The sequence below is a fragment of the Aythya fuligula genome, chromosome 11 (assembly GCF_009819795.1).
Source record: "Aythya fuligula isolate bAytFul2 chromosome 11, bAytFul2.pri, whole genome shotgun sequence".
In the NCBI taxonomy this organism is placed as follows: domain Eukaryota; kingdom Metazoa; phylum Chordata; class Aves; order Anseriformes; family Anatidae; genus Aythya; species Aythya fuligula.
In genome coordinates, this window is record NC_045569.1 from 11,808,209 (window position 1) to 11,830,821 (window position 22,613).

The 22,613-nt window shown below is 38.9% G+C and overlaps 1 protein-coding gene across 5 annotated transcripts; it reads left to right on the top strand.

The window, feature by feature from the left end:
• Nucleotides 1-1,045: 1,045 nt before the first annotated feature.
• On the top strand, nt 1,046-21,904 carry TM6SF1 (transmembrane 6 superfamily member 1). 5 transcript variants are annotated; one of them, XM_032195100.1, is made up of 10 exons: nt 1,046-1,218; nt 3,242-3,345; nt 4,355-4,452; nt 5,425-5,528; nt 6,376-6,458; nt 7,840-7,961; nt 12,547-12,651; nt 14,869-14,961; nt 15,964-16,083; nt 21,526-21,904. In XM_032195100.1, the coding sequence occupies exons 1-10, from the start codon at nt 1,127-1,129 to the stop codon at nt 21,715-21,717; spliced, it is 1,113 nt and encodes a 370-aa protein (XP_032050991.1). In that variant the 5' UTR covers nt 1,046-1,126; the 3' UTR covers nt 21,718-21,904. The 5 variants fall into 5 exon arrangements, with proteins under 5 accessions (XP_032050991.1, XP_032050993.1, XP_032050994.1 ...); XM_032195102.1 differs by lacking the exon at nt 21,526-21,904 and adding an exon at nt 21,092-21,424; XM_032195103.1 differs by lacking the exon at nt 21,526-21,904 and adding an exon at nt 17,122-17,814.
• Nucleotides 21,905-22,613: the final 709 nt, after the last annotated feature.

Here is a 22,613-nt window from a genome sequence, read left to right on the forward strand (position 1 = left end):
TTACCAGATAGTTTGATTGAGCATGGTTTAACCTATTCGTATTCCTATGGCCAGATTCTAGACCTTTCTCAGCTGAAATAACTATGCAAGAATTAGTTTGTGTATAGTACGTAGGGTGTAGATATGTTCTGGGTCATCAAGTTCCTTTCTCTAAGAGGCAGTCATATCAGTTGATCTCTTGAACTTAAACTTACCAAATGACATCTTAAGACTTGACTTGACTTTTTTTTTTTTTTTTTTTTTCTAAATCACTACTCTTGCCGTGAAAGATTTTGAAAACCCTGTAGTGTTTACAGCTAAAAATCAGTTTCCAAAAACTACCGTGGAAGTTTCTTCACGGCTTTGTCCTACAAATTAAATAGTTCTTTCCTCTCCCTGGTGCTAACTCCTCAAGTATTTACTGAGATGGTTTGTGTGCCAAGCTCCTCAGCCTGCCCCTGACGGACAGGTGCCGTCTCCCCAGCCGCCTCACTGCCCTCCTCCTCCTTCGTCCAGGGCGAGTTTTTTCCCCTTTGCGGTGCAGGACGCCCGTTTTCTCCTGCAAATGCCCGGTGTTTAAACGTTCACTGAACTATGGAAATAGCGGTTTTCCCTTCTGCCTGCCTCGCACGCAGACTCCCCCCACCTTTGTTTGCACGGAAAGTTGATGGCATTAACACTCCCGCACGGAACACGCTCGGAAGCCAGAAAACGCGCTGACGGCCTCATTCCTGTTCTTTCTCGTTACTTAAACGCGAAAAGATGAGTTCGGAATCCGAACTTTTCAAAGCTTTCCCCGGCCTCCCGGCTCCTCCCGGCCCCTCACCGCTCTGCCCCTTCCGACGGGGCTCCCTCAGCCGAGCCGGCAGCGCTGAGGGGACGGCGGCGACCGGGCTGAGGCTGAGGGTCAGGCCCGCCCGCCGCCGGGGGAACAACGGGCGGCTCTGGTTTCTGAGGAGGATTTAACCTTCCCCGAGCGGGGCGGGAGGGGGCGGCCCGCCTCGGGGCTCGGGCTGGCGATGGGGCGGGCGGCGAGCGGCGGGCAGAGCCCGGCGGGCCGCGGGAGCCTGGCCCTCGGCGGGGCGGGAGGCGCTGAGGCGGCGCGGACCATGCGCGGCGCTCGCTGAGGCAGCCTCCGGCCGCGGGGATGAGCGCCTCGGCGGCCACCGGCGTCTTCGTCCTCTCCCTCACCGCCATCCCCGTCACGTACCTCTTCAACTGCCTGGCGGCCAGCGGCAGGTGAGGCGGGCGAGGTCGGTGAGGGGGGAGGCTGCCGCCCGCGGGGAAGGCTGAGGGAGCCCGGCGGGTATTTTTAGCGGCGGCGCTCGGAGAGGGCAGCGGTGGCCGCGGGGCCGAGGAGGGTCCGGGTCGGGCCGGCGGGAGGCGATGGAAGAGCTCGGGGCGAGGGCAGAGCGGCGGCGGGAGGGGAGCGATGCGAACGGGGGGACAGCGGCTCGGCCCCGCCTCGCCTCAGGCGGGCCCCGCGGCCATCACCTGAGGGAGCGATGCAGGAGCGAAGCCGCCCCGAGGAAACCCTCACGGCGCCCCGAGCCCCGAGGGCTGCTCCGGGGGCACTGCCTCAGCCCAGCCCCGGTTCAAAACGAGAGGAAGGACTCACCCGGCTCGCCAAACTAGAGAGCCGCACGCCTCAGGCAGCCCCCGGAGACGTGCGGGGTTTGGCTGAAAGAGACAGTTCGCCCCCCGAAAACACGGGAGCCCGGGATAAACCGCACGCCTAGGGAAGAAATGTCCTCCCTCGTGGGGAAAAATCACCAAAACAAACGCGAAAACCGACGTACTTAAGGGTCCGTGTGGTATTTTGTGGTCTCACAGCCCGGGGTGTTTTGCAACGTTATTGCTTAAAAATATATTGCTCGTGTTTCTAAGGCTTTGCCGCATCTGTGCCTTCCTCATTTTCCTTCACCAGGCCGGTAACTTTTTTCATTTGTTTGTTTGTTTGTTTCTCACTGCTAGAGAAATACTGGCTTACTTGACTCATTGCCAATATTTGTTTCAAATTGACAAACCGCAGTGAAAAGTCACTGCAATATCATCAGCGGCTGTAATGGCAACAAGAAACCCATCACCGGTAAAACAGGCTAGCAAAAGGTTCAAACCATGAGCTAAATCCACGGGCTAGCGCTGCTCCTCATGACTGAGCACATATGTGTCTGTACCCCAAAACAGGGGATCTGACAAAGTTTTTCCAGTAATTTCAAATAAAGTTTCACTAAGGCTGAAATTGTCACTGTCCGTATTATTTGATGGTACATAACTTGTTTTCTTGATACATAGACATAGAGAGGTACTCTGTAAAAAATCATGTGAAGTATTTTTTAGCTTGTGCTTCTGGAGTTTACCTAAGTTTTCCCTCCTTTATATATTTATTTATTTATTTTTCCCATTGTGCACAAGCACAAAAGTGAAGACTGAGGAGTCTGTCTTACATAGAGCTAGATACAATTTACACCCTTAGAGACGTAAGCCAATTTCAAACATTTTCTTAACTCACATTTCTGTGGGGGAGGAGACAAATTTGCTTTGTGCCGAAGACTTTGGTGCTTTCCTGCACTACCTCTTTCACGCACTAGCATTAGAGCCGCAGCTTCAGAGAACAGGTCTCTGCAGAGCCCACCTGTGCTACTGCCAAAGTGCTGATTCTTAACCACCCCAAGCCACCCTGCCTTACAGGGCTCAGGGGACCTTTGGTAGCACTTCCAAAACTAGACATTAGATCCATTATAGGTGCTCCACCCTGCTACTCTGAGACCATGAGACTGATGTCCTTTATTTGCAAATATGTATTTTCGACAGTAGATAATTTATTGCTGAGGTGGGACTAAATGTCCCTAATGATCCCTTTTGGCCTTGAAATCTCTGCATTTGTGACTTTCACGTCTCATTGGCCCTTAAATTTTCCATCATCTTTGTTTATTTTTACAGATACCAGTATGAAAACTGATTTTAGTCAGACAAATCTAGACTCCTGGATATGTTGTTTATCTAGCTATTTATGTATTTTCTTTTTTTAGATGATCACATATAAAAAGGCACATTCTGCAAAACTACCAAATTAATACTATGACAGCCTATGCAATAGATTTTAAAAACAAGCCTTTTCAGTATTAGAAGTTACTTGAAGAGTACGTACATGTGAGAGTGGGCTTGTCATTTGAAGATAGCTAGTGAGGAAAATTGAAGAAGCACGTTTCTGTCTCTGCCTTTCATTTAAATCACCTTTCTTTTTTTAATGCTGTTACAGTTCCTGGTCAATTGTTGCAGTTGGATTTCTGGTTCTGGTTTTTATTGCTCTGTTGGCTCGTGTTCTTGTCAAAAGAAAACCACCAAAAGACCCACTGTTTTATGGTATGTCTTTGTAACATGGAAGCTAAATTAGAATGTATTAATTTTTGAAAAGGATGATGTATGATGGTTATTTCATATTGAACATTTACGGCATGGCTTCAGAAGCCATTCTATCCATACCTAAACTTACACTTTGCCTTAAAGGCGTACAGATATTCATTACTTTTTAAAAGGAAACCTTAAATTTAGATTACCTTATAGCAAAAACATAGAAGAAAAAAACAAAACAAAACAAAACACTGCAGTTGTGCCTCCAGCTGGCCCAAGTTGGAAATTTTACAATGTGGAACCACAGGCAAAGCAGTATACAAACTACCTGTATTTGCCCTCAGTCTTCCTCCTCCTTACATCTTATAAGCAGCTGTCCTGCAGTGTTCTGAGTTAGGCTGGGATCTCTCAATTCATGCAGAAGTCAAAGGAAATAGATAACATAAACCTAACACAGATAAATTTCCTGTCTCAAATGAGTGACTCACTACCTTGCCCAATAGGTCTCCCATGGACTGCAGTGGCTAATGCAGTTTGCATTGCTCACCTTCAAAAATGGCGAGTTACATTTTCCTCTCATCTTCCTTTTTTTTTTTTTTTTTTTTTTTTTTTTTTTTTTTTTTTTTTTTTTGTCCTTTCCCCTTTTCAGGAGATAGTTACATTCGAGGTTATGTACTTTATGTGATTAAGATTTTTGAAAGCCTACACAGTGCCTTCTTTACTTGCTGATTTTCCATGGAGATTAATGGAGGCTGTGCCTACAGCTCTACGGGATTTCACATTTCTATGAAAAGCTTCCTAAAAACTTCCTGATTCCTAACTAATAGTTAAAAAACATTAAGCTACATGAGAAAGTCATATTACATGTTAAACGTCAGTTAAATGGCCTCAAAGTAGATGCATCTAGTTCAATAGATCTCTGCTTAACTAAATTTGTCAGACTGTGAAGTGACTGCATGATTTCAAGTCTTTAAACACTTATGATTTTTTAAAAAATTTATTTTGCTTTATCTTATCACAGTTTATGCAGTATTTGCCTTTACCAGTGTAGTGAATCTAATAATTGGACTGGAACAGGATGGAATTATCGATGGATTCATGACCCATTACCTGAGAGAGGTAAACAATTGTTTGGCTTACATGTATAAATAAAATCTTCACTATGAATAACTTGTTGCAGTATTTGTCACAGAAAAATAGCCATTTACACATGCAACAGAACCTTCTTGAACTTGGTCACTGACCTGTTCAATTATTGTTATGGACAAAAGTTTTGTGGACTTGAAATCACTGATTCATTTGGAAGATGAGCATCCCTTTCAAGCTCCAACATTATGTAATTTAGTTGAAGTAATACTGTTCTGTATTAACATCTGTGGTAATTATGTGGACTGTACACATTTGCAAAAAATCCATAGTCAGCACTCAAAAGTGAATGAGTGTTGCTATTTCTAAGTGCTTTACCAAGAAGGAAACAAAATTGTTCCTTTATTGTTGCCTGATCACTTTAGTAAATATAATTACAGTAGAGTTAAAAAATGATGATGCCAGATATCTAGTCAGCAGAATCTGTTGGCTGCTGAATATCAACATCCACCAAAAATAGCTCAGTAGGAGCTTGATTTGAAAGTCACTGAAGTCATTGAAAACATTCCATGAACTTTAATGTGAAATGAGTTGGGCCCTACAAGGTTATATGTTGTCATGATCAACAAATTCTATCCCACTGATCTCTAGGTTGCTCAAAGTATCTTTGTTACTTGTTAAATATATCTTTATTTCATTGCTTCTATCATTAAAATACTGAAAAGTAATAGTTCCATAATATAGCAGAACAATGGCTGATAGTCATACTCAGGTGTTTTCCCTTCCATCTTGCACCCTGTTTTGCAAGTATAAAACTGATTTTATTATACCTGATCCTGTCTAAATTAGGTTTGTGCTTGGAGACATGTTTATTGATAGTTAAAAAATAGATTGACAAATCATCAGTTACTTTTCTCAGATTGTTTCCTGCTATTTTTTTTTTTGTTGTTGTTATTCATTATTCTCTCTTATATCATTATGTTTTTAATTTTTTTTTTCCTGTAGGGTGAACCATATCTGAACACTGCTTATGGCCATGTGATCTGCTATTGGGATGGCTCAGCACACTATCTGATGTATCTGTTGATGGTTGCAGCTATTGCTTGGGAGTAAGTAATTTTGATTAATGTATCTTTTAATTTGCTTGCATTCTCATATAACCTATAATGGGGTTTCTTTCCTATGCAGTATTTAAATTTTCCTTTTAGGACCATTTTATGTTGTAGGCTAAAGCAACACTACTAAAATTTCTTTATTTTTAGGAATTGTACCCCCTCCAAGTTGCCCTTTCTCTCATCTGAGTAAGACCAACAAATCAATTGAACAGTAGTCTCTTTTCTTCACCCTGAGCATAGCTCTGCATGCTTTGTGTTAGTTAAAATGAAAACTTAAAGACGATGCATATTAAAACCATGTGATGCCCCCTTCTCCCATAACATATTTATGTTAGGATTATCATTATTTAGCGTTATGATGTTCTCTGTTTTAGAGAGAATCACACAGTTTGAAAGGCAGTGGCTCTTTCTACAAGTTCTTATCTTTTTTGCTGTTGAAGAAAGTCTGAGAAGATAAGTACTGAAAGTCCAGAGGCTAATGTATCCTCTGGTAATAGAAACACTACAGGAATCAAATTAATTATTAATTTTATAGTCTCGTACAATATATGACATGCAAAATCATGCACTCAGCCTTTCAGTGAGTGAAACATAGTGGCAAATAACTAAGATTCATATGATAACCCTCTCAGACAGGAATGTAGAATTTTTCCAAGTCCTCACCTCCGAGTAATAATCCACTGTTGTCTTGTGATGCAGATTTTAAAATATTTGTTTACTAAGATACCACAGTGACAATCAGGAAAATATTTGAGGGTAATTTGGTGTAGTGGATTTTTAAAGAGTGCAATAATTTTATTATTATTTTTTATGTATGTATTTATTTATTTATTTTTAACAGACAAAGCTATAGATCCATTGGCCTCTACTGGCTGGGTTCCATTATCATGAGCATCATTGTCTTTATGCCTGGAAACATTGTGGGTAAGGACATGCTTTATATGACTGCATTTTTCCTGTGAAACATTCTCAAAAATCAGCAAAAGACTATCTAATTTTACAGCAGTATTGGTTCCTTTCTGCAATAAAGCAGAAGAGGAACTTTAGAATATCAGTAAACAGAGACAAGATGTTTCAAAATTTAAATATGAGGAAGGAAAGACTGACACTAGGAAAAGAAATCCTTTTGATTTACATTCTCAAGATTAAAAAAAAAAAAAAAAAAAAAAAAAAAAAGATTATTATATTTTGCTATGCCCATAAGGCTTTCATCCAAAGTAGGTTTAATTTGACCAATAAGACAATAACTGTCTCCTAGTAAAAATATAATCTTATTTTGTATGAAATTAGTAAATTGCTTACTAGTCTGTCCTTCAAGCAGCTTAAGAGGAATCTGAATCACCTTTAAAAGTGAAATCTGGAAGTTATTTTATTTTCAAAATAATTTAACACTCCCAGATTTCTATGATAAATCAGTGAATAGCTGTGCTTCCAGAGGCTGAGAATTGTAAATTAAGAATTTACATCATGTCTTTCTGATAGGTGGTCCTTTAGGAGTGACCACCCTGCCTATTTCCCAGCTCCAGTTAAAGATTTCCTCATTTAAGAAGCTTAAGTTGATGCAAAGTTGACCAGGATGCAACTGAAAATACGTTCCTGCCTCCAAATCCTGCTGTCAACTTTAAAAAAGCTCAGTATGATAGAGCTTTTCCTAACAGTTCATGGTGCAGTCTGGAACCAGTCCAGTGCCGTCTTTTGTTGAAACACATACACCACAGAGAAGACTGTCACAGTAAATCTGCAGGCTCTCTCTTCCTCTTTCCTGTGGGGAAGGCCAAGAAACTTGTTTTCAAGAGCACACCTTCTCTTTTCCTTTCTGACATAGGGAACAGCTAGTATAAAAGACACAGTTTTCCTGATTTACCCTGGCTGAGGTCTCTACTTATATTTTGTTCATAAGTATTAGTACAGGCCTGTAAGAGAAATCAGGACTTTGGAAAACAAATGCAATACCAGGTCTTAAAAAATATTAGACATTTTTTTTTTCCTCACTCCAAAATGCCATCTCTATTTGAAGCAGTGTAGAGTGACTGAGGTAGTTTCCAGGCCCCTCAAAGAACGCAGATTTCTGAACTGCCTCCCTGTCTGATAGTTTCTGTCTCATCTGGGACTAACACTAATGGGTACATGATTTTTAACAAGGATTATGTGTTGCTTTAGCAGCCATTTCTAACGTTCTATCATAATGTCAAACCTGAAGCAGCTATGATATTACACAGGATTATATATATTTTTTTTTTGCTCCACTACAACACAACTTACAAATTTCTCATACATCTTATGATTTTATTATTATTATTAACAGGAAAATATGGAACAAAAGTGTGTCCTGCCTTTTTCTTAAGCCTACCATATATTTGCCTTCCTATATGGGCTGGGTTCCGAATTTATAACCAACCTTCGGCAACTCATGACACTCCAGTCAAGGTAAAATTGTTGTATTTAAGTGTTGGCTACTGTTTGGAAAACGAAAATATGCTTAATGTTCCTACTGAGTTTTATAGGTAAGAGTGGAATGCTTTGTAACTGTTCACTGTTATGACAATTGCTGCCAAGCTGTGTAGACACTGTAAAAATACCTGTGCTACAAGAACATTTCATTATGGTGGGATAAGGGAATAGCAGAAGTTTCGCATGTTTAGAGCAAAGGACTCATTTCTAGAACTAATCTTGTGGCCTTCTTCTATTTTTTTCCAACCTTAACTGATTGAAAAACTAACATATACCAGCTTCATAAAGCACCACACAACCCCTATAAAAGCTCTGCAGGAAAGTAGTAGTCATCTGTCTTCTACAGATGCTCTGCAGGAAAGTAGTAGTCATCTGTCTTCTACAGATGACTACAGATTTCATGTAGTTAAAACATTTCTTTTTCCGTATGCCACAATATTAGATTTTAGAGGTAAGACATTAGCAAATTGATAGGAAAATTGTTTATGCGTTTTTTACTTATTAAAAAAAAATGTAAAAAAATTTACAAACTGCTTAAGCTATTTGCTTTGAATTTAGTAGCTGGGCTGAAATAAGATCAACTGAGCAAGCAAAAACAATGCAACAATGGCTTAAGCACTGTTTTATATATATATTAAATATATATAAAAAGCACAATCCTGCATTACAAAGCACAGAACAGATATTTAACACTTTGTTGCCATAAGCAAGCTAGTTTATCGCCACAGCATAGCATGATCAATTAACAGTTTTGCATCGCAAGAGCTCCTGAGTCCCAGTCAGGTTTATTCCATAACTGAAAATAAAGACTCTGATGAAGGAGAGTTCCTATTCTAAAGCTAATAAGCAGCTAGCGTGCAAGGGGCATGTTCTATGGCATAGAATAACAGCAGACAATGCACTGAAAAATATTCCCAGAAATGCATGAAAGACAACATTCAGCCATCTATCCATTCATGACTCAGAAGTAGGAACAAGGTGCATAGATACTCGTACCTTCTGACGTTTGAAGACATGCTACAGAATCAGAGCTTTTAGAGTGAATCCCTGTTAAAAGTGAATGAGAGAAGATTTCAAATAGCAAACCCTTGTCTACCCTCCTGCATAGTATTTAGAAAACCACATCCCATCCGATAGAATTTTGAGCCAATTTATTTAAAATCATCAGTAATTAGAGGCCAGAAATACATCTGATAGTCATTAGGGTAGAGAGGTTAAGCATAGTTAGAGGTGGTGATGATGATTTTTGCTGTATGTATTAGTGAGAACATTCTTTGTATTGAGGATGGGTAAAGGTTTCAGTTTGTCTTGTATAGAAAACACCACAGGAACTGCTACTTTAGAAAATGTACTGCCTTTCTACTTTAGAAAATGGACTGCTTATTTGCTGAAATATAGCCATGTCTCCTGTGATCATGAGGAGTTAAGCCACTTAACTAGGTTTGATATTTTACTTTGTTATATATTCCAGAGAAATACAGTTTTTAAATTTTATTTCAAAAAGCGGGTGAATAAGAAGTTGGTGACCTGGAAGTTTAACATTACACTTTTAGGTAAATCCTTTCTTGTAAACCTAAACTTCCTTTCTATAGAAGGCCATAAAAAAAACTCTTGATCCCTTTCACTAGGGCCACCCAGCCTTGTTCAGTCATTTCTTTTTTAGAACTCATATTTTATCTTCACAGCTAATTTATGCTCTGTATCAAATGTTTGGAGCTGGGAATTTATACCTGGGTCCAATAACAGTAAAAGTTAGAATATCTTTAAACCATAACAGGACTACTAATGACTTTTATTTTTTAAATAAAACTCTTGAAATCCTAAATTAAATATTGTTTTCAGGAAACAATTGTGTGTAGTGCTGCTAATCAGTTTAAATGATCATTATAAATCCTGAAAATAGTTAGTCCTCTTTCGAAAGAAAATCTGCAATTAGCTGAAAACTTAATTTCTTTTAGCTATCTTTTATTTGGAGTCAGTATTAATAGACTTAGGAAGAAAATGTACTAATGCCTTTAAGCGTTGTAGAAAGAATACTTACATGAAAGCAACAGATGTAATGTATGTTATGTTGGCCAGAATAGTCATCGCTATAATGTTGTTATAAACTGTTTAGTTAAAAACAACAACAAAACTGACAGAGAGGAGATGATCAAGTTTTGGGTGTTTTCTGATAGAAGTGGATGCATAGGAAAGGAATGGAGTTATGTCCTCAGTTTGAATCAAAGCAAGCTGTGCTAGTGTTTTACAAAGCCCAGCAGATTTATCTACAAGTATTACAGCGCAAGAAACAGTTCAAGGTAATTTAAACTTCATTAAAAATATTAATATGCATAAATTCAGATTTGCACATGAATTCTGAAGGGACTGAATTCTATGGACAGCACACATGATTATCCCTGCTGCTTAAATCTGACCATGTAAGGAGCCTCTAAGAAGCTATGGAAAATAGCTTTTCCCTGGAAGTGAGAGAAAATGCTAAGTGTACCCACACACTTCCTTACTAAACAAAAGCAACAGCAGGATTGGCAAGATGTGTGCAGAGTTCAATGTTGCTTTTAATAAAGGGGAAACCTGTAGCAGGTTCTCTCTACTCAGCCACTGTACTTAGCACATAATTCATCTCAGCACTTACTGAAGTGACTTTGCCATGTAAAAAGGAGTGTAAGGCAAAATTACTATGCAGTTAAGGTCTGACAGTAAAGTCACAGTAAAGTGCCTATTGTCTTCCTAATTCTTGTTCTTTTTTTATTATTATTTTTAAAGCTTTGCATTTTCATTTTGTTTAGTGTACACAGAGAGAAAAAGGTGTAAGTTGCCAAAATGCCTTGGCAATTTCATAAACTAGTTCTACACAAATTTTGTTCCTACTATTACATTGGCTCTGTCTCTGATACAAAGTTATATTGTAGTTTTGTGGTCACAGTGAATATGTACATTCATTTAATATACCTTTTGACAGGAAGGACTGATGCATATATGTATATAGACATAAATGTGTGCTTCAAACTTGGACAAAGTGGAAAGAAAATATATCAACCCTCAGATTTTCTAATATCCTTATGTGGTTTATATCTGATAATGACTTGCAACTCAGTAGCCATGGAACTCTTTGTCTTTCATAGGAATATTAGAAAATATATGTAACTTGCAGGTAGTATTATAAACATTGCTACATTAATGCTTTAAATACTGTGAATTAACAGATTTTTCTGAAAAATATATTTTAAAAAATAATTTTATGAAAAGGATTATCTCTGTATATAAAAGCCTTATTTTTATTAAACTACAATGCAGGTTGTACAGTTCTTATTCAGGAATTGTGCTTGCAAAGTGCTTCTCTTGCTTCAGTGACTTTATTGTGATCTTAAGTGCTTTTAACTGTGCCTCTACATCCTAATTATTGTTTTGTGCTTTTGGAGACAATCCACAAGTATATAACAGGAAGGAGATCAGTTTTTTCTTTTGCTGTGTGCATGCCAACACACGGCTAATAAAAAGGAAGAGGAAATGAGTAACACGTATAAATGGGGAAGTTCTCCCTCTGAACTACAGGAAGGTATTCTGATGTGCCTATAATTTTGCCTGTGAATACAGTGCTGAAAGTGTACCTAGAAATATTTCCATGGGTCTAGTAAGTTTTAGCATGTAGACAAAGCAATCACTTTGGTTCCTCTAAGCCATGCTCCCTGTTAGATATCTTCATGGCCTTTGTTACCCTACAGTCTGATCACCTCACATCTGCACACATGGTCCTGGAGGGAGATTCCTGTTCTGAAGAAAGGAGACAGAACAGATCAGACCCAGAAGTGCTTCGGTACCTGCCAGAGGAATCCATGGCACACAGCAATTAAAGAATGAATAATTTTGTTCCACCCCCCCACCATGTGCTCTACAAACTCTCTTCATTCACTGTTTCTGCATTACACATTAGGATAAATTACTTGCCCACTGAAGTCAGCAGAGATCTGTTAGCCACAGACAAGTTTTTATTTTATCCCTGTTCCATTAATTTTAATAGTAGCACAGGCTGCTGAAAATTAGCATTCACTGTCAATAATGATGAGCCCTCATTTTAATGTCCCTCCAAAAAGTCCTTTTAAAGCATATTGGAAACAACTTCAAATGCTTGAGATAAATAAACCCACATTTCCAAAGCTTTTCTACAGACGGACATTCAGGAACATGAATTCATTTAAATTAACAATAGATGCAGCTTTAAAGGAAGTTAGTTATACCGCTTTGAAGCCTGGCATGATTTCAGAGTTAAAGTAGTGTTAAGTTGCTTTGAAAGTAGACTAATCTGTATTGAAATGGCTTTAGTTGGATCCATCCATTTCTAGAGTTTATTCAGACTAATTTTCCTGACTGCATACTATAAAGACCAAAGTCGTCTTTTTAGATGCAGAAATCTTTCAGTCCCCAAGGTCAGTGGGAAAAAGGTAACTGAAAACTGCTTCTATCACGACGTTTCACCACTTGAACCTTCTTGTAGTGACTAATCTGAGGTTAAACCATGTTATGCAGAACTGGGATGTACTAAACACATTCTGTATTGCAGGTAGTTCAGGAAGTTCAGAAGAAAGGACTCTTAAGACGACCAGTAGATTTAATGTTAGCTGCATACCTCATACTAGCAACGGGGTTTTGCATATTTAGGGGCATGGTAAGTTGAAGATAATTTAATATTCTTGCCTCTATTTTTCAGAGAAAATTTAAAATTTGTTTTCCTAAATAAGATATTGTAGCAACGTTGTGGCAAAAAGATATGTTTAGTCAAGGGAAATCCTTTAATTTTCAGTGTTGGAATGGGCCTTTATATATATTTATGTATTCATATATTTATTCTGTGTATAGGACAAATTGATATTTAGAATAATTGTTGGTGCTTTGCTTCTCTGTTTTTCTATACGTAAAGGCTGGCTTTCAGAAGAGACTTGGTACACAATTACAAGAGCAAATAGCACCCCTAGGGGCCTAAATATTGCTTTCATTGGTCAATTGTTGAACTTATGTCCAACTAAATTAAGTTTGCATTTGTGTTTTTCTAAACAGAGATACATAGTTAAAATTAGGAAAACAAACTAACTAACACTGCATGAGAGAAAGGAGAAGCTTTCCACCTGGAGAGGGGGAAAAAAACAAACACACAGGATTTGTTCATGTTACCTGAACAACACACATTGATTCTACTTAGCTAGAATGATTTTGTTCTTATGTTTGCTTTTTATGCACAGGTGTTTATATTAAAATTTCAGAGGAAATGAGTCATGAGTCAGTATTGAAAATGCTTGTTGAAGCAGATAAATCCAGTAGTAGGTAAATCTAGTCCCCTGTCAGCTGTAAAGCATTTTCTGTCTTAAGCAGAAGGGAAGCTGCATATCAACCAGTGATCAGAGCTCAGGTGTTTAGGTGTTTTACACAACTGTCTGCCTGTTTGATTTGTAGATTTGATCCAGTCTGGAATAATTCAAGTAACACATGATAATTATCCATAGCAATATTTTATTCACCTAATGCAGATTGCCTTATTCTAGTTCTGTTCCTCACATTACTCTCATCTTCTGCTGTTTCTCTAAGAACTAGCCTCGCAACAAAAATCTTTCTTTTTCCTTCTAACTTGTTGCAGTCCACTTAATTCCTTATAGATCACGCTACTTCAGAGTACTACTCATGCAGGTTAATCAGCTTTTTACCTGTTGTTTTGCTGTGGGAATCGTTATCTTATGCTCTGACATCTAACTTTTATTCTGCAGCCCCACTTCATTTCTCAGAGGAATTGTTTTGTGTGTTTTTTTTTTTTTTTTCTTTTTTTTTTTTTTTTTTCTTTCCCCTAAATGTGTGGTGATTTCCTTACGTATTTCCAGTACCGAAGCAGGAAATGTTTACTGGCCTTACTTCTACATGCAGAGAGAGATTCACTGAACGTCTCTGTGTAAGCTGCAGTAACCATGATTTTGTGAAAAGGCTAATGAAACACAATCTTTTATACTGCACCCAGATCTTCTTCTTGGATCCATATGTTTGAAAACAACAGGGAGGAATAGCCATTGCTGGTAAATCTTTGTATTTCCCCCTCAAAGTCATGCAGCACCTGAAATTGGGTTGTGCAAAGCAATGTTCAGCCCTGCTATTAAATGGGCATTGATGATGCCGTGCTACAAACACTGAGTGTGACAGCTGGTGATACAGACTGCTTACACATTTTGGAATAGTATTTTCATAGTAGTCCTTTAAACTCCTAATATAAAAAAGTAACTACTTTTGGAACTGGATCTTTTCATGTTTATTGGGAACTTTATTCTCTCTGTAGGAATATAAAATCCAATTATCTCTCCTCTGCTATCCCCTTTTAGAAGTCATTGTAATTGTTTTTAAAAAACACCTGTTTTTGGAATCTGCATCACTCTCCATTGCTACTTTTCCACAGTGCAACTCTTTTCTTGGACTACATCCATAGCTTGCTATCCTAAACTTAGGTGCTTAACCTGAAGTTCCCACTGTTTGAACAATTTTCCATTCAAAAGCTCATTTCCTGCTATCAAAGCCTGGTTATCAGGCCAAATCAATAGTAATTATAGTTTTTACTATTGCATAGCCAACTGACTGAAATCTTTTCCAGTCAGAATTTTTGAAGAAGGCTGTTTGCATTTCGTTGCAACCCCTCCAAGCAGCAACTGAAAGGAGGCTGCATTTCAGCCTTTTTGATTTTTTTTTAAAATTGGTGATCAAATGGATCACCTTTGCAATAGATTTTCACCAAGCCTCCTGTGTATCAGTGCTGCAGAACACTACTGAGTAGCTAGGGCAGGTAACAGGTATCAGGTTAGCTCATTTTAGAGAAAATTCTTTGTTCACGGGAAGTTTTAAAAATTCTTCTTAGATTGCTCTGGATTGCCCTGCTGAACTCTGCCGGCTATATATTCAACTTCACGAGCCTTATATAAAAGATCCTGCTGCCTATCCTAAGCTTCAGGTAAAGCATTGACTGTGGAGCGTAGAGTGTTATGAAGTGATTTGTTACCTGGTGCAAAGATGAAGCCATGGGTTGCCACAGATGACAACACCAATAAGGGAAGTATTTGTTCATGGCAAGTTAACCAGAATTCCATATTACCCACTAAACAGCCTTATAGGGTACCAACTCTTCATGGTGATAAGTTTAACTTTGATTCAAATCAGTTACCTAGAGTTACACATCCTAATTACTGAGGATTCTATTAATATATTCCATGAAATAGACCACATACTTTTTAGAATAATTGCCTTTCCTTAGATGGGCAAAGCAGACTTTCAGTCTGGAATAACGGAGCAAGGGGTGCAGTAGAACTAGATTCCTTAAGCTCGCGTTGTGCTTCTGTCACCAGTGACACTCCTTGAGGTAGGATGCTTCTTACAAACCCTATTTACATAAATATTACAGAGAAGGGAATGTTTTCCTTTAGTTACGTAATATTTGCAAGGTTGCCATTCTTTTGCAACCCTGGCTACTGCATAGGGGCAGGGCCTGAAGAAATAAGAGGATTCACTAGTGGGACAATGACCTGTTCTTTCTGGAAAAGGGGGTGGCTTGGGTATATCTCATATTGCAAAACTGAAAGCACCATGGAGCTTGAGAAATGGACACCCATATTATATTGGATAATGAGTTAGGACAAGTCATACTTATTAGATTGGTCCCAAGATGGTAAGCAGTAGGAGGAAGGAAAATATGTCCTGGGACAAAGAGAATTTGGAACAGGTAAAGAGGCAACAGCCATCAATACTAGTGGAGGCCTCGAGATAGCTAGATCTGGTGAACAGCATCCATGTGTGACACTCTTCTCACAAAAAGCTTATAACTACAGAAAGGCCTGGGAATCATTGCTCTGAGGAGTTTAGTTGTGAATAATCTCAAATCTTCAGTCAGCAGCTGGCTAGTTTTTAAATGCATCTCCCTCATATTGCAAAGCAACTAATATTTGTGTTTAAAATGCAGATGCTGGCATACATGTTCTACTCTGTGCCATACTATGTGATTGCTCTGTATGGACTACTGGTACCTGGTTGTTCCTGGATGCCTGATTTAACCCTTATACATGCTGGAGGACTAGCTCAGGTATTTCTTCGTAAAATGTTTACTTTTGAATTACTGGTTAATAAGTAGAGAACTATGGAATGAATAAGGGGACCAGAACTTGATCTTGCCATGCTGGTTTTACACCATTGTAACACAGATCACCTTTTAGATCTGTGAAGAACTAATTTAAGGGAGTGGAGAATCAAACTTATTTTTTTTTATCAGTCTGCATTCTTGCTCTAGTAGACTTTTCTCTTTCTGCAATATCTTTTCATTGGACTCATTTAAACCTTATTAAATGCCATTAATTCTTTAGCTGACACCATGAAGGAAGGCTGTTTCACAGCTGAATAGTGGACCACATAAAAGAGAAAAAAACAACAATGAACAACAAAACATAATGTTTCCATAATATGTGCTGGCCAGCTAGGTGATCTGGGAAAAACAAAACAAAACAAACAAACAAACACACACAAATGGAACAAGAATCTAACAGTCACACGACAGAGATATTATCAGTTGAGGATGGTGAGGTAACTCTGGGAACCTCCTGGTCCACAAGCCGCAGTAACATTAAGATATGCTCCTGTTGCCAAAGGCATATGCATGATCACACCTAACTCATTCTGTTCTGATTCTCTTGAACATTTCCAGTTAATTGCTAGATGGTGCTGATGGTTATAAGAACACTGACCAAAACAGCAACAAAAGTTGACAAGCACTAGTAAACTACCTCTCATGTCACACAGATAAACACTGAACAGTTGAGACTGTGACAAGAATTGATTTGTACTGTATGTAGGGTGTGAAATGTGCTGAGTATTCAGACAATGCAGAAAATACGCACATAATCCTGTAAGAATGATGAAAACATAGGGACACGGAATAAAGGCAGTTAAAGTATTGCTATTAGACAAACACAAACCACTACTTTGTTCCCTATGCATGAGATAGCATTCACAGATACTAACCATAATTCAGTTTAACTGTCCAGTAAAGATGGGGAGAGTTTATTTTCTATTTGTGAGCAATGATTACAGAGATTAACTTTTTTTTTTTTTTTTTTTAATTATAAAGGATCTTGAATCACCAAATTATATTGAAACAGAATCTGGCAAACATTACTGAAGAATTTTAGATGCTCAAAGGTATCATAAGTGTTATACAACCGTGTTCGGCCCAAATCTAATCTAAAAAAAGCACAAGGTAGCTAAAGTGGGCAAGTCAGTGTCAGGAACCTCTCTCTACTGACAGATTACTCATGTTTCATGAATTCCCCAGGCAGTAAGGAAAGAAACTGCTCCTTCAAGGATTATTTAGCACTTCATGAAATAAACCAGAAGTCAAAGCATGCTGACTGTCACAACCATACAAGTTTACCAAAATCTCAGACCCCCCAGAGACTGGAGGTGTTTCAACAAGGTTGTTTATGAGAAACAAATGTTTCTCATAACATATGCTGACTTTTTTTATTTTTAAGTGGCACTTTATACTCAAAATTTCCCATTTTCATCTTTGAAGCTTATCCCAGGCACAAGCACAAATTCTGTAGGTTGACAAAAGCTAATTAAGTGAACTGTATATTGCACACTCCCCCTAATTAATTTTATCCCAATTCAAAGACATTTTGTATAGTTTTTGTGGTTTTGACTGTAATGTACTGCACAATGAACTTCAGTCATCCCACAACTGAGAATGATTTACTTGATTTGCCTTTGTGCAACTTAGGAAGAAAAACATGTGATAATGGTTTGAGGGCTCTTTTTAAAAGCTGTTTTGTTGTTGTTTTTATTTGGAGCATAAAACACATTTCCAGGTTTGTCTACTGTCAAAACAGTTGCAATTGGTAATTAAAATAAATGTAGTACTGAAACACATTTTGCTTTCTGCTATGCGTAAAGGTCCAGAAAAGGTAAACATCTAAAGATGAAAATGGAGCATTGACCCCTGGGAATAAACACTGCTCCTACAGATGGGGGATGTTGGGATTTTAGTTATTTTTATTTCTATCATTATGAAATACATACTTTTGTTTTGGCAAAAACAAGTCTGAAAATGGCATGTGATGCATCCAAACCCTTTACAGGTGCCTAGCCCTTCATACACAATAAGAAATATTCCGCTCTATTTATTGTTTCTAGAATTACACATAGCTCTCAGCTTGGATTATTTGGTTACTGACATTCAGACTCCAAGAACAGGTTGTGACTCTTCTCAGACTTTCTGAAGCTGCAGGAAGAGCTCTTTAAATGCCACATGACTGAAGTACCAGGAGCTTTGATTATAAGGAAGAGTTAAAGTAGCCTCTGTGAACTTGATAAAATTGGCATTCACCTATGCAAGTGAGCCACACGAGAAGTGATTAAGAGCCATGCCCCCGCTACCCACAATCACCTCTGTCTCACTAGCTCTCCATGGCCTTCTTCCCTACGCTGAGATGCAGAAACTTTTTCTTTACTCCTTCTCCACATAAGTGTTTTCCTTAATCCGGCAATTTTTGGTGGCTAGTTTCTGCAGTGCCTCTGATCTACAAAAGAACCTAAACCCAAGGAACTTATTTCTCTAGGTTACTGTCTTCCCACTCCATTTGATGTCTTTCCTTAGGCTCTTAAGACCTGGTCCAAACCCTTACAAAATCAGTTATGATTTTTTCTGATTTTAATCAGACAAAGAAGGCACAGAGTGAAGACTCCTAACCTTTTTTCCCAGGTTCTTCTTCTCTGGCTGGAGGACTTTCTTGATTGCAGAGTAACAAATACTATGATTAGTCTACTAGCAAAAAATAATGTTAAAACAAAAATGCCAAACAAAGAAATCTCCACTATTTCATACAAACAAGAAACTTAATGAGTACTAGGTATATGCAAATTGCAGCTGTCAAGTTGAGCAGTGCCACATCCAGCACCAGGCACCTTCCCGTTGCTGTGGAATGGCCTCGTGAGCAGACTGGTCGAGGCTTTGAGGCCAGTGAAGGCTGTATGTTAATCAGATAAGGCTACCTGAGAAGTTAACCTGCTGCGTCTTATCTGGTTGATTCCTCAGCCAAGGTTTGGAGTTTTGTCAAAATTAACCACTTAAAGAGGGTTCAGTAACAGAAAGCTTAGTCACTGAGAGGCTCAGATCACAGCAAAGTAACAGAGCAGACTCAAGGTTGTTCCCACTTACTGAAATGCCAGCCTAGTGCACAATAGGCAGCACAGTGATATGGAATCACCACCAGCTCCTACCTTTCTAGAAATTAAGGATTTGGTAGGAGTCTGCCTGGCACTTGAAAGAACAGGATTAGGATATTGGTGAATGAGAGACCTGCTTTAAAACACACCCACCCTGCCCTCAAGGGGAACAAATAGAAAAACAACAAACAAAAAAAACCCTAGAAGCTGACTACATTCATGGAAAGGAAATATGTTAAATTAAAAACACAACAGTTCTGTGAAGGCAGATCAAACTTCAATAAATACAAACTGATTTTAACAGACCTAAATATTCTCCCTGGTAATGAGAAGAAAAACATGTTATATAGAAAAACATGTCTAGTAAATAACAACTTCATTTTATGGTGCATCATTAGCTAGTGAGAATCTTCATAGGCTACAAATAGAATACACAATAACAGTCAAGTGTTTCTGCTTTTTCTTTTGATAGCTCACTAACATGCCACAATTCTTATAAGAGACAAAAAAAAACACAAAATAAGGCTTAGATCTTCAAAGGCATCTAGGAGGCTTTGGAGTTCTGGGTTTCAGAAGCTCTCTCTTACAGCTCTTTATGACAAGGTTCTTGAACTTATTATGCTGGACACAGCTGCAGAGATAAACAGGAGAGCCTTGCAGCCCTCCACAAAGAAGCACACAGCTCAGCATTTTGCGCACCCCAGAAGTTCTAAGACACCACAGGGAGGGTCTTAGCGCTTAGGTAAAAATTAGACAGCCCCAAACTTCCTACACAAAGCCTGGTGGTGGCAGCTGGGTATTTTCTTAGGAAACTGTTACCTTGTATAATGGGAGGTCTCTGCTCCTGAGTGCTGGCTGCTTGTGCTGTGTTCCCAAGGTAAGGAAAGGCAGCAGGTATCTGAGCAAGAGCACCCAGCTGCCAAAGGCAGTTCCCATCTGAGACAGGTGAGAACAAACGGGCTGCAAGAAGTGGCTGAATTATTCAGCTGATATAAAAAGGCTGCTGATAGTGTGCCCCTGAACATCTGTTTACTGTGTAATAGCTATTTACAGAAACTTGCTAAGTGGCACTCTGCTGAAGTGTGTTTGTGTTTGATTTCTTTGATTACCCTGTTTCCTGACTCTGCTTTGCTAGATCAGTGCTCCCTGTTAAGTGGAGGTGGTTATAATCTCCTGAAAACCAATTTCCTTTTCTGTTTTGAAGTATGGTCTCGGCCTAACCTTTTGCCAGAGGGGTGTGTATTAAAACACCTGCACTGTGTTTCACTTTCTAACTGTGAAGAGAATTGTGTTCTCTGTGAGTCCAAAATAGCTCGGGCTGAAGCCAGAACAGAGGGCGTGATTTGGCCATAGTGTACTCCTCTGTTACTGAAATGCTGGTGTCCCTTTCTCCTGCTCTGCTTAAGATCAAATTGATGTTTATCTTCTCAGATCTCCCCCACTGCAAACTAACTAAATAAATAAAATTGGACACATGATAGTTAATGTGAACGAGCTGTTGCTTGAAATAGCAGGTAACAGATGGAGACAAAAGACAGCAACTATCCTGACACTTCTATCTTTAAATGTTTGTTTATGCTAAAAATATGCTTCAGCTCAGCAAGCCTGCCTTTGCATATAACCTTCACCGTAAACGTAACCTGTACCTCAGAACCACCCCCAGCCCAAAGGCCAAATTTTACCAACATTTTCTGAAATCATCAGGAGTTCTGGGATTTGTATTTGTAAAACTGGGATTAAGAGTTAAACAAACAAACACCAAACCCAAAACAAACATAAAAGAAACTAACATAGCTTCCAAGTTTTTATTTTCTGACTTTATTTAGAGTCAGCGTCTGTCTGCTTACCGTTGATGCCAAACACAATGTTCCTAGGTAGGTGGGTGCAAGTCCTACCCCCCTTCTGGGCTGAGACTTAGCAGAGACCTCTACAGTGAGTAAGCTCCAGTGGCCATCTGCCTGGGGAAGGATCATGGGCGCTGTTGCATGAATAATCAGCCATAAGCCAAGGGTGAAACCCTACACCTGATGTAAAGATCAGTGCCACCATGCGCATAAAGTACTCCTCCTACCGTGACACTGACAGATCCATTTACGGCTCTTGTACCAAGATATGAATGACCTTAGTTCAGATTTTGTTTTTGTTTACTGCTGTGCTGTTTACTGCTGTATGAAAGAATTCAGGAATAAATGGGTTGGCTTGGAAAACGTCACTGGAGATGCATACTTGCATGCAGATTATGCTGTCTTTCCAAAATATACATCAACTTTACCTTTTTTTTAATATATACATTATATACACACCACAGGCTCAATTTTCCCATATTGGTGCTTCTCTTCATGCTCGAACTCCTTACATCTACAGAGTCCCTGAAGAAGCAAAACAGTTTTTTCTGGTATTGAACATAATGTATGGGATTCTTCCCCAGCTGTTGGCTTACAGGTGTGTCAACATGCCAGAGTTTTTTATGAAAACAAAACAAGAAGAAAAAACGGAATAGCACAACAGTTTTCGGCTCCTCTTTTTGGCTGTGTATATAATTGGGCTTGGAAGTAACTGAACTGCTCAGATGGAACCCAAATGATGTGTGTAAGATGTGTAAAATTGCACAATTGTGTAAAGATGCATGATCTGTTTTGTTTATCCTACTCAAAAAGGGAAAATAAAGACAACTGCCTTCAATATCACTTCTCAACATTCTGACTTAATGCTGTGGTGGGGTTGGTAGTTCCCATATAGTTCATGCATTTTTAAAGCAAGCTTCCTTGACATCTTCAGAAATCCTGCATGGAGTTAAATAATTACGATGTCAGTGTTTTGCCTCTACACACTATCAGTGTTAGCAATCCCTATGCAAAGCTACTGTACAACATGAAGGTCAAGATTTTGAAATGTCAAAAAGTAACGTACATAACTCTGTAACATGCACACGTTTTATTTGTCAAAAAGTATGTCTTGTGGGTCAGCCTCGTTAAAAATCCCAAGAAATCTTTTAAGAAGCAATCAACTGTTATGGTAAGACTCCATATGCAAATCATATAATTTTGTTAATACTTTAAAGGATTCACCTCTGCAAGGACTACTCATATGCTGGAAGTTAAGCATGTGCTTACCTGCATTTCTGCACTGGGCACGGAGTGCTCACTGCTGTGAACAATCAGGCCTGACAAAACAGCATGCGTTTCCCAAGAGGTTCTGCTGCTGTGCTTCTCTGTGCAGCTACTTTTGCTAATGGTGTTAGGTCACGAACAAGTAGCAGCATACACAGAGACCTCGCTTTGTGTGGTTTATGTTTCCATTTGTAATTACAACTATTTATACGACTTCTATGTGTATTTACACTAAAAGCAGTACACTTAGTGCCTTTCTTGCAGATGAAATTAGCTGATACATTTT

Bases quoted from the DNA above. Each gene is read 5' to 3' on its own strand.
- TM6SF1 (XM_032195100.1), top strand. From the start codon at position 1,127: ATGAGCGCCTCGGCGGCCACCGGCGTCTTCGTCCTCTCCCTCACCGCC. The intron at 6,459-7,839 runs GTAAGGACATGC...TATTATTAACAG, and splicing joins TATGCCTGGAAACATTGTGG to GAAAATATGGAACAAAAGTG. The intron at 16,084-21,525 runs GTATTTCTTCGT...TACACACCACAG, and splicing joins ATGCTGGAGGACTAGCTCAG to GCTCAATTTTCCCATATTGG.